General features: G+C 42.9%; 1 protein-coding gene and 1 long non-coding RNA gene across 2 annotated transcripts; both read left to right on the top strand.

The window, feature by feature from the left end:
* Positions 1-414: 414 nt before the first annotated feature.
* On the top strand, positions 415-2,384 carry LOC139289551 (uncharacterized). The gene is made up of 5 exons (XR_011597459.1): positions 415-616; positions 831-965; positions 1,209-1,265; positions 1,552-1,692; positions 1,838-2,384. It is a non-coding gene; the product is annotated as an uncharacterized lncRNA (long non-coding RNA).
* An 872-nt stretch (positions 2,385-3,256) lies between these two features.
* Positions 3,257-6,012, top strand: aar2 (AAR2 splicing factor). The gene is made up of 3 exons (XM_070910937.1): positions 3,257-4,022; positions 4,123-4,352; positions 5,244-6,012. Exons 1-3 carry the CDS (start codon positions 3,257-3,259, stop codon positions 5,409-5,411), a joined length of 1,164 nt encoding a protein of 387 aa, XP_070767038.1. The 3' UTR covers positions 5,412-6,012.
* The last annotated feature ends 9,388 nt before the right edge of the window (positions 6,013-15,400 follow it).

Here is a 15,400-nt window from a genome sequence, read left to right as displayed (position 1 = left end):
ACCCTCCTCCCATGCGGTTCCCATGCATGGTCAGCACTTTGGTTGTTGTGATTTCATAACTTTGTACCTTTTTGGTTTGGCCGAAATCACTGTATTGTGCGACATGATAGCCATTAAGCACCATTTCATTATTCCACTGGTTTTCTTTAGCTCACACTTTAGTTGAGGGGTTCCATCCTCATTTGAACCACCCACTGTGAAAATGTACCCACGAACTGCAGATTACAGCCGCTCTTCACACCACTCCTCCTCCTCGGTATCACGTATTTCCAACGAAACCGAAAGGATGAAGGCAAGTGATTTATTGCAGAAGTTTTCCTCGACTTGATCGGACTGGAGTTTGGTGAAATCCTAAACTCAGCGTCAGCAGTCCATGACGGGGAAAGAAATTGGAGCAGCAGTGATTTCGGTGATGTTGGAAACCACGGAGCACCACATAGGAAGTCTACCCGTCACCGCGTTAACCTTTCCACCTGAGGAAGCGTGAAACACTGGAAAACGAAAGGGGTTTGACAAAATGAACAGGTCCGGATGAGGAGTGAATCCTTGGATCTCCCTGCTACAGGTAGAGATGGCTTTGCTCGCCTGAGGATTCTGCATCAGAACATGATAAATGGTACGTGTGGCTTCAACATCTGGTGCGTATTTACTTTATTACTGAAAGCTGCTCCGCTGACGACGAAGTCTGTGTACGCCGCTGTACTTCATATAGGATTGCATTAGTAACGTGGTGGAAACGCCTGCAAAGCTCCATTTTTTTTCATTGTTAATCTAAAGCGGTTTTTTTATTTACATAATATCTGTTATAATAACGCATCTCTATTTCACAGTTTCTGACCGGAACTCTACTCCGTAGTGTCCTGGTGGTTCTCTTGTTGGCCAACTCTTGTGGTAAACGTAGATGTAACTATAAAGAAATCCTGGGCTCCTACAGACAGGTCGTCTTCGTTGAGCTGCAGAATCTGGTATTGTTGCTAACATATGTCTTTGCGATCATGTGCGCTTCTTATGTGACTTTGATAGAGACATATTTCATTTCATTTCATTAATATTCATGTTTTGGCATGGTCTAAATGTCTACTGGAGTCAGTTGCAGCTGTGATGTGTGAGTTATGCTGAAACGTCCTGTGATCTCTTTTTTTTATCTTTTGAACGACAGGCAATTTCAGTTTCTTTTAATACGTCCATATTTGGTTGTTCTTTTGCAGAATTTGACTGGCTCATTTAATACCTACAGAGAGAGAGACCCCTGTCCCTCAGGAAAGGTAAATGGCACTACAGTGTGTGCACTTCACTTTCAGCACCATGGACAGGGTAATAATGACTCACACTGGTCTAATTTGACCTGATACTGTTATGCTGCAGGTTTCACAAGAATCTGTCATATAATCTGCCTGTGTGGCTGCCTCACATTGAAGTAAAGTAAATGCATTCCCCCAGGGAAATTATGAAGTGTAATTTAAATTTGTTTAAGAGCAGCAGATGAGCTAGATGGGCTGTTTTAAACCCTGTTTAATTTTCGGCACTTTTTGGGCAACTGTCCCATGGCAGGCACGTCGCATCCTGGTTTCCATCTATGGTATGACACAGCAGATGCGGTGTCAGAGGAGTGGCAAGCAGCTGTCTGACCTGGAAAAGCCACTGGAGGGCATGGAGCAGCTCATTATTCACAACTGCAGCCCTGATTATCTGGTGAGGAGATGGGCCGTAGTGAGCTGAATTCTTCCATTTTTGTTGAATGAATATATATATATAAATTTTCAATATTTCAGCAATAATTAGAAACACAGTAACATTTTGCTGAATGACAATACTTCCTCTGGCTGTATGCTTTCAGGGAAAGAAAGCACCTTGTTCCACTGTCCAGAAAATACGAGGAAAGAAGAGAAAGAGGATCAGGTTAATCAAAGTTATCAAGGTGCTGATCACTTGTTGGCAGAAACTTCAGAGTGTCTATATGCTCTCAAAGTAGGAAAATGTTGTGCCTTCCTGTATGCTTGCGCTACTTTCTCATGAAGATATCAGGTGAATTTCCAGAAAGTTAACTGCATCAAGCAGTGAATATGACATGACCTACTGTATTTAGATAGCTGTTCTTCAAATGCAATGTCATGAATGTTTACTGTTGTCAAGTTCTCAGTGTTTTGTGTATTAAAACTATACCAGACTCGGCATGTCAGAATTGCTCCTTGTTTCATGGAATAGTTTTATAGTAACCACAGATAAGCTAAAAAAATATACCCACAATGCATTCAAATACTTTCAAAATATGCACATTTCCCAAGGTCTCTCTTGTAACAACCGTTTTTGTCTGTGTAAGCCGTATCTCATCATACCCATGAAATATTCTTCTGTCTTTTACGTTTGGAGGACATGCACTATAATAAAACAAACTTTTAAATGTCTGATTTCATCTCAACAGGTCTTGGAACTGTGATTATTATTGTGGTTGTTGATGTTGTTGTTGTTATTAATGATGTATGATGTATAAGTGAAGTACCACAATTTGTTTTTATTAACATAATCAATGTGAAAGCAATTCAGACAGCTCACAAGGTACAAAAAAGAATAAAGTTGAAGAAAAGTAATAATAATAAACAATAATGAACTGATTAAAAATAAACAGAACACGACTTTATGTCACATTTTTTATTTACATTTCAAGGAATCCTTGTAATGAGATAATAAAAAAAAGGTATTATCCAATATTATTATCAAGTTAATCATAACTTTTGGAGTGAGATGACGGCTGCACTCAGTGTAAACAACAATAGCTTTGTGCTTAAAGTGGACCTCATCGGTAAAGCCCTTGTTGTTACCAAAGATACCGGAACACATCTAATACAGCACAGTTTCCGTCCGGAGCAGAAGACGTGTTGCACAGCCTCCACTAAACGATTTCTCAACGATGCCAAACATCAACTACTAGCTACACAAGGTACCGTTGCTGTAAATACGCACCACTACTAACACCTATACACAACGTTTAAAACCGGCGTATTTAAAAGTTTTATTTCCGTTTTATTTTCCCGCTTACGTTGTTCAGAGACAAATAAACTGCATCCATCCAGTAACGTTACAAAAACAGCCGCATCACTCTGTGTTAACTGTCGGACGTACACATTTTGAGGAAATTCTACTGAATGCTCTGAACATGGAAACCTCTCACTTAACGGTTTAAAGCGGAATTTAGTTCTTGTTGCCTGATTCGTTTTAGGCAGTAAGTTAAAGTCAAGTAGCCCTCGACAGAGCAGACATGGCCGACAGCAGCAGTCAAGACATGGATCCAGATGTTGCTCGGAGGCTGTTTGAGGAGGGAGCTACCCTGGTGCTGCTGGGTGTTCCTCAGGGCACAGAGCTGGGGATTGACTGCAAGAGTTGGCAGGTCGGTCCCCGCTTCAAGGGTGTGAAGATGATCCCCCCAGGCCTGCACTTCCTCCACTACTGTTCTGTTAACCCGCCAAGCTGTGGAGGAGAGATTGGCCCAAAGACGGGCCTCTTCCTCACTCTCAAACCCAGAGAGATCCTGTTGGCCAACTGGGACCCTAAAGAAGAGGGTCTGGACTTCTCTGCCTCCCAGAACGAAGAGCAGGTGAGCCGGATCAGGGAGACCTTGCGAGACCTGGATCCTCACCTGGGACCCTATCCATACGAGGTGATGAGGAAATGGGTGTCCCTCACTGACCGTCTGAGCGAGGAGTTGGTCAGTAACTTGCAGCCTCTTTCAGGTCAAGTATGTGCTTTCAGTGACGTCATCCCCGAGGTTCAGTTCAGACACACCAAAGACCGGGCGGAGCAGCCGAGGAATGACACAGCCTGTCAGAGCATGAAAGAGGGACTCGACAGGCTCCCCAGGATGAAGCAAAGGGAAGGGACGGAGTTGCGCTTCTCTGTCATCCCCGAGAAGACCTACCCTGCTGGGGCTACACCGGCCGAGATCACCCAGTGCAGCCTGGACCTGAGCTATGCCCTGGAGACTGTGCTGGAGAAGAACTATGAGCTGCAGCCTCTCAACCTGCTAGGTATGTGTTAAATATAGCAATATTACATCAAAAATACCACACAATTACATTTTATACATTAAAAAACGAGCTAAATTTAGTCTCTCCCCTCTCCTCTCAGGTGAGCTGCAGTTTGCCTTTGTGTGTTTCCTGATCGGAAATGTGTACGAGGGCTTTGAGCACTGGAAGCGTGTCCTAGCACTGCTGTGTCGATCAGAGGAGTCGATGCGAAAACGCAAGGAGCTCTACCTGGGGCTCATCGCTGTGCTTTACCACCAGCTGGGAGAAATCCCGCCTGACTTCTTTGTGGACATCGTGTCTCAGGACAACTTCCTCACCTCCACTCTGCAGGTAGATGCACGACGGAACATAATCTCAAAGTACATGCAAACAAAAGAAACAGCTATGTAGCGTCTGTCAGTAGAAGCAGGATGCATAGACACAACATTTCTTTCTAAGTTTCTCGTGGTCTAAAGAACATATCTTAAGTGGAGGTACAGTAGTTTATAATGTCCTACTAAATATTTACTGTCACATCTCAACATGTCCTGTTGAGATGGCCGTCTCAGAACTCTAAGAAACTGTAAATAGTATGAACTTGTTTTTTTTGTGAATGTATTTCACCTATGAAATTAGTGACATGTTAGACAAGTCAAGTCCTCTCCACCCCTCTGGAGAGCTATCTTAACCTGTTACAAATTCTATGATATGGAAATGTCCACATACATTCCAGTTGGTGTGGAAATGTAGAATGCAGATTTTCTGTCCAAAAACTTTATTAATTGAAATCTCAAGCATTTCCCATGTGATGTGATCAATGTCATGAATAGCTCACATGACATCACTATTGTGGGCCTAGTAGATGAGGACATATTTCAAATACATCAGTACCTCAATACATAAAAAGTTTTTAATTGTGTATACGGAGAGAGACTCCGACATGAAAATCTCTCAAAATCTCAAAATGTGATTGTTTTGACATTAGTTCAAGGTTGTTGTGATAAAGGTGTCATTCACTGAGCATCTGCTCTTTAAAACAATAAGCTGTTAAATCCCAATGTATTCCCCTACAATATACATACATACATTCATGATCCTGGATGTTGAGACAAAAATGATCTGGGCGGTGTGACACACACAGACATGCCTGTTTCAAAGCATCACCCTAAATTATTATTGTTGTCGGGGATGTTCACATGTACAATTACAAATCATTACATTGTTTGACTTATTTTCGCACAGGACTTTTTCCAGTTTGCCAGCGGGCCCGGTGTAGATGGCACACTGCGCAAGAGAGCAGAGAAGTTCAAAGTTCACCTGACCAAGAAGTTTCGCTGGGACTTTGATGCAGACTTGGACGACTGTGCCCCTGTGGTGGTGGAGCTGCCTGAAGGTGTCACAGTGGACTGAGACTCTATAAACGGGGAACTGGGCTGAAATAGCCTGATGTTAAACACCAGATCCAAAGGTTCTCAGAAGGCTTGAGGAAACCTAAACAACCCGGTCACTGCAGTCCAAGTAGTTCTTTAACAGTGTGTGTTGAGGGTGTTACATGTGGGCTGTACAACATCTTCTTACATATGTACACAATTTGTACCCTGTTATGAAGAAAGCAAACATGTCATCTAAGTCGTAAGTCATGGCAGAGCTGCGTTATACTAAATGTCAGCGGTGCCCTCTGGTGGTGGTTTTCTCTAAACTCTGCAAGCAAGTTTTCTTGCATTGCTTGACAGTTTTAGAACCCCACCTGCAACACATTTATTGCCAAAATCCATCATACACAGAGCTGTTATCTTCATCAGTGATGGAGAACTTTAAATGTTCGACAGAACTGCCATATAATAACTGTATAAATGGAGTTCTAGTTATACAGCTCTTTGGTAGAAGAAAGAAAATGAGTGTTGTGTGGCTGTAGTGGTTATATACCTCATATATTAAAGATAAATAATTCTTTATGTTTTAATCCTTTTTGTTGCCCCACTGTTTAGAAAATGACAAAGTCACGGTTTGTAATGGTAAATTAGTAAAAAAAAATAAAGAGCTATTTTCTTCAAAACCTTTCTTAAACTAAGTTTTACTTCTGATTTTTTTGGATCCAACTTCCCTTTAAAAACAACACATTTGATACAAAACAGCCGTGTGATCCCCCCATCCCTCCTATCAGTGCCAACTACTGAATGTTAATGCATGTTTCGATACTTGCCATCTCTTTCTTTTCCACTAGATGGTGGTCTTGGGCATTTTTTGTGAAACTTTATTTATCTTTCTAGCAGATCGCACAGAATGAAGAGCTGCTGTTTTACCGTTGCTGGGAAGAACTGGTCGGAGTTGGCAGTGGGTACTGTGCACAACATGACTGTCAGGGTGGAAATCATCTCTAAGCTTTCTCTTGATCTCAACAAAGATGACTGTTGAGGAGTAACAGGTGGAGGAATAAGTGTTGGGTCCACAGACAACAACTGGATCAACTGGATAACCTAATTACATGCAATATGTCAGCTGTGTGTGTGTGTGTCCCGTCTTTGACAGTGATAGATGGGGCAGGCCTTGTGTTAGCCTGTTGGTCCATCAATCCATTCACTCGTTAATTTCTCCTCTGGCCTTCCTGAACCTTTTTTTTTTTTTTTTTTTCTCTCCAGCTGGACGTGTCTGCTTTGACATGTCCCAGCTCCATGAAACCATCTATAACCATAAAGCTGCTGTGAAAAGGACTAAAGCCATCTAATGTAATTATGTGAATCAATAGAGTCTGGGCCTGTTGATGAAGATCCAAATGCCAATGCAAGAAATCCATTCTCTTCCCAGAAGACAGATGGTATTGTGAAACGGGTGGTAATACTAGGCTTTGTGATCAAAACTCCCCCCTTTCGAAAATTTACGCACATCTTAAAAGAAGATCAGCTCTGTGTTTGTGGTCTGCTCTGAGACCGCTGGGGCCCTGCGCTGGTTGTTATTTTCCTTTTGAATGCAATTAGATGGAGAAAATGGCTTGGAACACATGCTGGAAACATATCAGCACAACATGGAAGGACATGTATGCCAATTATTTGTAGATTCATTTTCCTCTCTGGGGGTGAAATACAGTACATTGTCAATGAAGACAGTCTCAGAAATGACCCTGTTGGGACGTCCTTGGCATTCCAGCCCCTCCATTAGTGCTGGAATTACAGTGTACAGCAAGTCAGCTCATGACTCATTAAGTGTCCCCCTTCACTCTCAGCGAACGCTCTCCTGTCATGTTCCTGGTATGGCAGCGATGTTCCTTTTTGTAGAAGTTTTAATTTCAGGTTTTCCGTACAGATTTCTTGTTGCCATTTCTCTGCCTGCTGTTTGTCTTTCACCCATGGGAAGTGAAGTCTGTTTCTCGCTATGGCCACTTTGATGTATGGCAAGATGCATAATTGTAATGAATAGCTTGTCAAAAAGTGGGCTTTTTTTGTAATTGCCCGTGTCCTTTGCTCACATGTGGTGAAAGATGTTGGTACAGAAGTGGAAAGAAGAAGTGTTTACTCTCTGACCAAAAAGTATAATTACAAACATTTGGCAGTGTGGTTTAGTTGTGGTGAAGTTAACAACTCAAACCCTCACTTTTCAGGTGTAATAATGAAAACAAACCATTTCCAGTTAACAGTTAAGGACCTGCTCTCTTAAAAACCAAATATGAAAGTTTCTACTTGTGCATCTGTGTGTGGATATTTTTCCCTGTCCACACACATGCACGCGCACGTGCACACACACACGCACACACATCCGTTTCCGTTTCATCTTGGACTACTCCTTCTGTGTTTGCCTCATGAGTGTGTGTGCTGATGACCAGGCTGCGATTCCTCTGTATTTCCCTCTCTGCTGCAGAACCAGTGGGGCTTCACATGTCTGTCTTACATGACCCAAATGTGAGGCAGGCACGTGTACATTTTCCCAGGACGTGTATATGAGTGTGTGGTGTGGGGAGCTCTGGTGCTGAGACATATGGATGGGGGGGGGGGGGGGGGGGGGGGTTGGGTTGGGGTGGCGGGGCACTAAAAGCGGGGATGGACAAAGTTAAAAATCCCTCCTGGAAATTTCATGCACGCCAGGGGAGAGAAAGTGTGTGAACAATATGTTCTGTTATAGTGATCTGCTGAAGTGATTAAAGGCAGGAGCTAAAAACAAGGCGGTAGACCTTTTTTGAGGTCTGGTCAGCAGGCATGTGTGTCTGTCAGTGTCCGTGTGTCTGCCTTTCTGATCATGTTCAGCACAAGGCCACGACAGCTGGCCAATAAATCTCCTCAGGCTAACTAACTAAAGTTGTAGAGGTGAAACACGTACATGCTGTGATTAGCACACAAACACGGCAGCACAACAGAGACGGAGATAACCTCAACTGTCATGTCTCACTGGTGTCACAGAGCTCATGAAAGTGTCTGCGCCTGTGCTGTTTATCATCCTTGAGAGCTTAACTAAATATTGGCCGAGTCATTTTGGATGAAGCACGGTTTAGACAAACCACAGCAAAGCTCCCTTCCTGGTCCCTATTCTCTGTCCACAGTCCATCAGATATCTTTCACTCTCCCCCACCTGCCCATCAGATGACTGATCTCTGACTTCCATTTTTAGTGTGTGTGTGTGTGTGTGTGTGTGTGTGTTGTCTTTGGCTGTGGCACTCAGAGCATGAACTCTGGCAGACCTTGTCACAGCAGAAAGGATTTGAATACCGCTGCACCCCAAATACACACACACACACACACACACACACACACACACACACACACACACACACACACACACACACACACACACACACACACACACACACACACACACTACCTTTCTCTTTCTATCCCTATTTTTCTTGAACACTTGTGTGTGTCTGTGTGTGAGGGTTTTGAGGTGAATGCAGACCCCTCCTGAATGGTTACAGGGTGGAGAGGAAGGGCAGGAGGGAAACCCTGAGCAGACCGGGCCTTTCAGATGGCGCTCTGAGGAGGACAAACATTCATCACACACCATCTCTTTCTTTTCTTCCATCTCTTTTCTGCTTTCTATCAATTTTCTGTATTTCCTCTTTGCCTCGTCTCTTTTAACCCTCTACCGACTGCGCTAACACCCTCCACCTTATGAATAATTCAGAGATTTCTGATGTATTATTCATACTTTTCTCTCTCTCACACACACACACACCACTATTGTTTGCTTTTGTCCCTTAATGTAAATTATAGAAACCTCTTCTTTGTCTATGCCCTGTGAAATTCTCCCTCTACCTGCCTCCTCTCTCGCCCACAACCAATTAGGTATGATTTATGATGTCAGCAGGTAGCTCCAATATGGAAAGAAAGATTCAAGGATTTAGTACACTTAATAAGTAAAATATAAATTTAATAGCTTTTCCCCCAAAGTGAATGCAAGTAATGCGCACATGAGACTGAGCAGGGCAGTCTTTAATGTTAAGGTTGGAAACTCCTCGAGTCCACATGTGAAAGGGTCTTTGAGCAAGACACCAAATTGCCCCTAATGCCGATGTAACTTCTACAAAATGAAACCTTGCTTTATTAGAATAACTTTTAGAGTCCCAAAGAAGTAAAATGATTCAGTAGTTTACAAGAAAAAAAGGAAAAAGCAAAGACTGTCTCGCATAAATATGCTTTTTCTGCTTTCCTCTTCCCTCAAATTTGCTTTGCTGGTTGGGAACCACTGCTGTAAACTTTAAGAGATGGCTGCTGTGCCTTGCCTTTTTCTTGTGGAAAAAATGAAAAGAAAAAGACATTAAATTAGACAGGCAAAGCTGCCCATTTCTTTTAGAAGGAAACAGAAAATAAAAAAGTGGTTAAGAAACTAATTATTTTCAAGAGCTTAGTGAGTGAAAGACATTGACACATTTCTCCTTAAATCATGATGAAGTCTGTTTTTCTGTTGTTTAGAATTGAGCATGAAAGTTCAGCCTCATGCAGATTGTTGGTTATTTTGGGTTACGGTCATTGGATCCAAACTCTCCCTCTGTTTGATGATATTCCAGTTTTGATTCAGTTCTTCGTTGTCACTTTATTTGTTTTTTCTTGTCCCGTCTTCGCAGCTCCCCCTCTCTCTCAGAGGACAGTGCAGGTGTTTATGGTCCTCCCTCATGGATCATGCTGTAGCTCATTCTGAAAGCGCAGGATTTGTTTTGTGACACAGGTAGCTTTTAAAAAGCTGCAGAAAAATCCCCACCTCCCGTTTTATTCCCGCATCTCTTTAATACATCAATAAATCTTCCTCTTCCCGTCTCCTCTGTGTTCTCTTTTCCCATCCCACTCTTTCCTACCGTATTCCACTTCCTCCATCCCTCTGCTTTTTCCCTGTCCAGGCTCAAGTTGAGTTATGGGACAATCATCCAGAGTAGCAGTGCAGGGAGAGTCGGGTCTGATCTGTTATCAGTATTTTCAAGTTTGCTGTCCTTTTTTTATTCTGAACTCTCTGAAATCTCAGCTCCCTAAAATCCGCTCTTAATCATTAGCAGACCCAAAAGAAACATCAATTCTCATCACAGTATGTTTATTAGGGATATTAAGTAAATAACCCTTAATTACTATTTTCTTTAAAGTCTTTCCCTCCTTCTCTCCAGCTCTCACTCTCCTTCGTTTGCTGGCCAGAATCCCAGAGTCATCTCAGTTTGATCGTCCCTAATCTGAGCCCTAGATGTCTCCTGTCCTGTCCTGCTGCTGCCACCACTGCAATTAAGTCCATCTAATGGGACAGGCTTCTGTCAGCGTGTGTGCGCGCATATGAGTCTGCATGCATGTTGTGGCCAGGCTTGCTGGAGCCAGGTGGCCACGTGTTTGGCTCACAGGAGGCCATTTTTCTATCGATGTTAAACCACAGGCAATAAACACAGCCATGTGATGCACGCAGCGCAAGGTTTGATACAACGCCAAAGACTTGGCAACAGACGCATGGGAAGACATTAGATATTACCAGGAATGGGACATTTGGCCAGTGAGTTTGAAATCTGGCTAAAGCTCATATGCAGATATGACCAAAGCGGTTTGAGTTTATTCCAAGATGTTAATGGAACGGAGAGGAAGCGATAATGGCCCTGGATCTGAGATGTGTGGCTTAATGGCTAAACACAGATAAGCTGTAGTTGCGAATTCAGTGGGTCTCTGCTGAGTAGGCTGGGTCTTGAGGCTGACATGGGAGAGGTTTGAGGAGTCTGGGGTCATGGAGCACATTTTTGCAAACAAAACTGAGAGACAACTGAAAGTATTAAATCATCTAGATTAAAAAAAAACAAAAAAAAAACTTTAGCAACAATCCAGCAGCATGTTAGGTGTGGTATAACTGTGGTATGTCGGCTTAAGGAAAATTAAGGGCTGAAGTCACTCAACCCAAATCACTAACAACTTGCAGAAGCTGCTCGTCTGCCGTGATGGCACTAAAAGCTGCAACAGAGCATTTTTCTACCATAAACAGCGTCACTCAGATGTTTCCACAAACACTCTTTCTCTATGCTGCCCCCCTCCCTTCTCCCCATGTCACCATCTTTCTATTACGTGCCTTTGTCTAGTGCTGCTGGTGATGTTTACCTCTCTGACCCATGGTGTCTGGCCAGTAAACAGACAATGGCCCGCGTCCTGGTCTGGACCGGCTCCATGTTCCTGTTCTGGGCCTTCTCCACATCCGCATTACTGCTGAACCACAGCTGGCTAATGAGAGTCAGGCCCTGGCTGCCCACAGAACGCCTGCACACAAACTACTGGAGAGTCCTGAGAGGAGTCAGAGGACTACTACTTTGGACATGCCAGTGATTCTGGAGATCGCAGTCTAAACATTTAAGGCTGGATGAAATACAGGGACATCAGGACATGATTTTCCTCAGAATATCAAACTACTTTTTGTACAGTAGTCAATCCATTTGCTAACATACTGTATTTATACAGGAAGGAACAAACATTATTACATTAGTGTCCAATGATGTCTCACTCCACATCTTCAGCCTCAGTTCTGTTCTGTCTTCAGCTGATGTAGAACTGCTGTTCACTTAAAGGCAGAATGAGTAGGATTTATCGGTGGCGGTTTGTAAACTCAACATTCAAAGTTGGCCCCTCCCTCCTGTCAACGACACCAGAAGCTAACTGCCGGCACCTACCTGTCCGACAGAACAGGCCAACTCCGCGTCGCTCTTCATCCCCATCCTCTCTTTCAGTGCTCGTTTTAGAATGAGCTTTGTCCACTTGGCGTTTTGCCTTGCCACATTTGTGTCCGCCATTGATGGATGGCACCTGGTCGCCATGTTTTATATAGAGTCCCGCTCTCACACCCTGCGAGTTGTTATTGGCTGGGGGCTACACACCCATTGCCCAAAGGTTGACGCCCATAAACGTCCTGAACACAGCAAAATAAGAAAATACAGCTAGAGGACAGAGGCTCACTGCAGATACAGATTATTTTTATATGAGTTTATACACTGTTTTTTAGGAAAATCCAACTCATTCTGCCTTTAAGCAATGGAACCCACGGTAGATAATTATATTATGTATGCATGTGTGTGTGTGTGTGTGTGTGTGTATGTATATGTGTACATGTGTGCTCGGGACACACACTAAAACCATTTCCTCTGTTTTGCCAGGTGGGGTGTCAGAATCTGACAGGGGTGTCCACCTCTCTGTTCAGAACCGGGGTGTCTTGTTCTTGTAGTTTCTTACGGGAAGACGTCCAGTCCAAAGAAAACATTTGATCTGAGAGCTCACTCAGTCACATGCAGCTGGCTCTACAGTAAAGACGGCCCTGGCCATATGTTGAGTTTATATACAGGGGATGCAGAGTGAAGATCTGCTTTATGGCTAATGATATTCTACTCTCACAGCTTCCAGTCTGCATCCCTTCCTGCACCCCCAACACAAGGGCTGCCCAGATTCATGGGTAGACAAACAAAGACCCGCGCTGAGACGGAAAGACTTGCGGTGATCTGGTTGCATTTAATGGTCAGAGAGGGGAAAGGAAGGGGTGTTTTTATACAGAAGATGCTGGCTGTCACTCCCCAATCTGAGGGGTGCAGGCAGACATTCAACCTGGACTTTACTGATGTTAGTCTCATATTGGCAAGGCTACATGACTGTTACGGTCATGTTTTTATTACAGCCAAAATAACTATGTAAATGTAAATTTCAAAAGAAAAAATAATACATTCTTCCTCCTTCAAATGCAAGCTGTAGACTCAGGGCTTTTGCAGCTTGGTCTGGAATGACCAGTAGCTTATGGTAACTAATGTTAGCAAAGTTTTGCTGTGTAACTGACAATACCGAGTCAGTTCACTCACTATTACTTGTCTCTACTTGTGCTACTGTTACACTACGTTTTAGCATTTATCATTTCCCTGTAATTGTCAGTTGTGACAAAACTTACACGGACTCACTTAAAAAATCTTTGCCTCTTCAAAATGTTAGAGGCAAAAAATTAAGACAGTCCTTATATGGTAACAAATAGTTAATAAAGAGTAAATACACAGTAAAAGCACATGTATTTAAAATTATTTTACAAGGGAAAAAGACGATCCCTAACTCTCAGCATGCTGCGTGTGTGCCATTCAAAAGCTCAAAGCAGTCCTTGCAATGTCTCTGAACATGAGAAGATAACCTGTCTCTCCACAAAACAGCAAGTAAGCTGAATACCATACAAAGACAGACAAGGGAATTATCCATATGTTTAAATGTTTGCCTCTCACATCCACTGACAGCAACAGTTATGATGTACAGGCTCTTATCAAAAGATGAGGGATAACGTGTGACACAAACAATGAGCTCTGGAAATTCATCAGCTGATGTCTCTGCTCCTGTGAAACATGTTTAACTTCTCTTTTGATTGTGAATGAATGAAATGCAAAAACACACAGCTCTCTGCATCTGTTACACTTGGAGAATTATGGAGAATGTGCACAGTAATAAAGAAAGAGCCATTCACTGATTTCTTTTTTTCTTTTAATAAAGGCTTTATTTTAAAGGTTGTTTCTGCTTGGTTTTATCTTTTTATGTAGTAGTATTTGTTTCTTTTTCTGTCTTGTTTAATTTGAAGGCAGTGTTTCACTCTCCTTTTCTTTTGGCAGCCCTGTCAGTCCCATAAAAGCAATGGAATGATTGGCAAATCGGTGGCCGTCACACCCAACCAATTTGGAGTCCAGCTTTTCACACAATTATTTCACACGCCCGGGAGAGACCTCACTCTCCAGCAAGGACATGGGAGCGTATTGTAAATGTGTTTGTTTGGGTTTTAATGTTAAGAAGAAAAGATCTCAACTTTTTATGAGTCAAAGGATTGGTGACTGGGACGTGAGTACTGTGAGGCCACATATCAAACGTATACATACCATACAAAGCCATGAATCCTCCTTTCCCTTTGGGATGCACTGCTGACGCCTACGTGCTTTAGGGGGATTGGGGGCTAATCTAACAGGATTCCTGACTGGTCCAATTGGGAATTGCTTCGGTCGTAGGCATGCCTCAGTTTCAGCAGTAGTGTTGCGGTGTTATGTGGACACAGTTTGTCTGAAGTTAGATATCTGGGGGTCACCAATGCACATATTCTTACCTTAATAACCAATAGCCTGAGAAAACTCAAGGCAGTCTGTAGATCGGCACATTGGGGTTTCTTAATCCAAACCACATAAATATACTTACATGTGCATGCATGCATGCACTCTCTCTCTCTCTCTCTCTCTCTCCACACACACGTGTTTGACTGGCACATGTTCTGTGATTGCTGTGGCAGATATCCTTCATATCCTGTCCAGTAAAAAGCGGAGATTTGTTAGTCTTTGAGATTCCTGGATGAGGGGCTAAATCCATACTGTGACTGCCCTGGGAGGCTGATGATTTCTTTTTTTCATTAAACAAAATCATCTCCAGGGCAGGCAAAGTAACCCTCCTCAAAGCCATGATCAACCCTACAAGTAAAACACTTGTTCTCTTCACACACATCTGTGTGTCAGACATGAACATAACTAGAAGCAGAGGAAGATATAATTTATTTGAGAGCTTGAATTGCTGATTAATTTGCACAAATGATCAAAAGCTTTACCCTTGATACCTGCCAGGTTTTGTATTTAAAGCCTAGGATTGCTGAGGAGGAACAGTGAATTGGAATTAACTGAAAAAGAAGTTCATTAGTTCATTAGTTCATTCGTTACTGCGTGCCTCTAGTGAAAAGCTTGAGAGCCCACTTAATAGGCATGAAGGTATTTTGTATGATTAATGGCCTCTGTAGATGGGGGGCTTTGGGTCATGGGATCTGGGTTTGGGTCAAGGACAAGGTCATGGGGATCATGGAGTTGCCACATTCGCACAGCAGAAAAGTTTGCAGATGGGTGGCCACGTTGTGGTGTTAGAGATAAGTTGTGAACAGGCAAATATTTCCTGCTTCTTTGGTATTTTTCATAACTTCCATGTACTGAT

This window comes from Enoplosus armatus, chromosome 8 (genome assembly GCF_043641665.1).
Source record: "Enoplosus armatus isolate fEnoArm2 chromosome 8, fEnoArm2.hap1, whole genome shotgun sequence".
Lineage (NCBI taxonomy): Eukaryota > Metazoa > Chordata > Actinopteri > Centrarchiformes > Enoplosidae > Enoplosus > Enoplosus armatus.
Note: the sequence above shows the minus strand (reverse complement) of the source record. Positions and strands in the feature narration are given on the sequence as shown.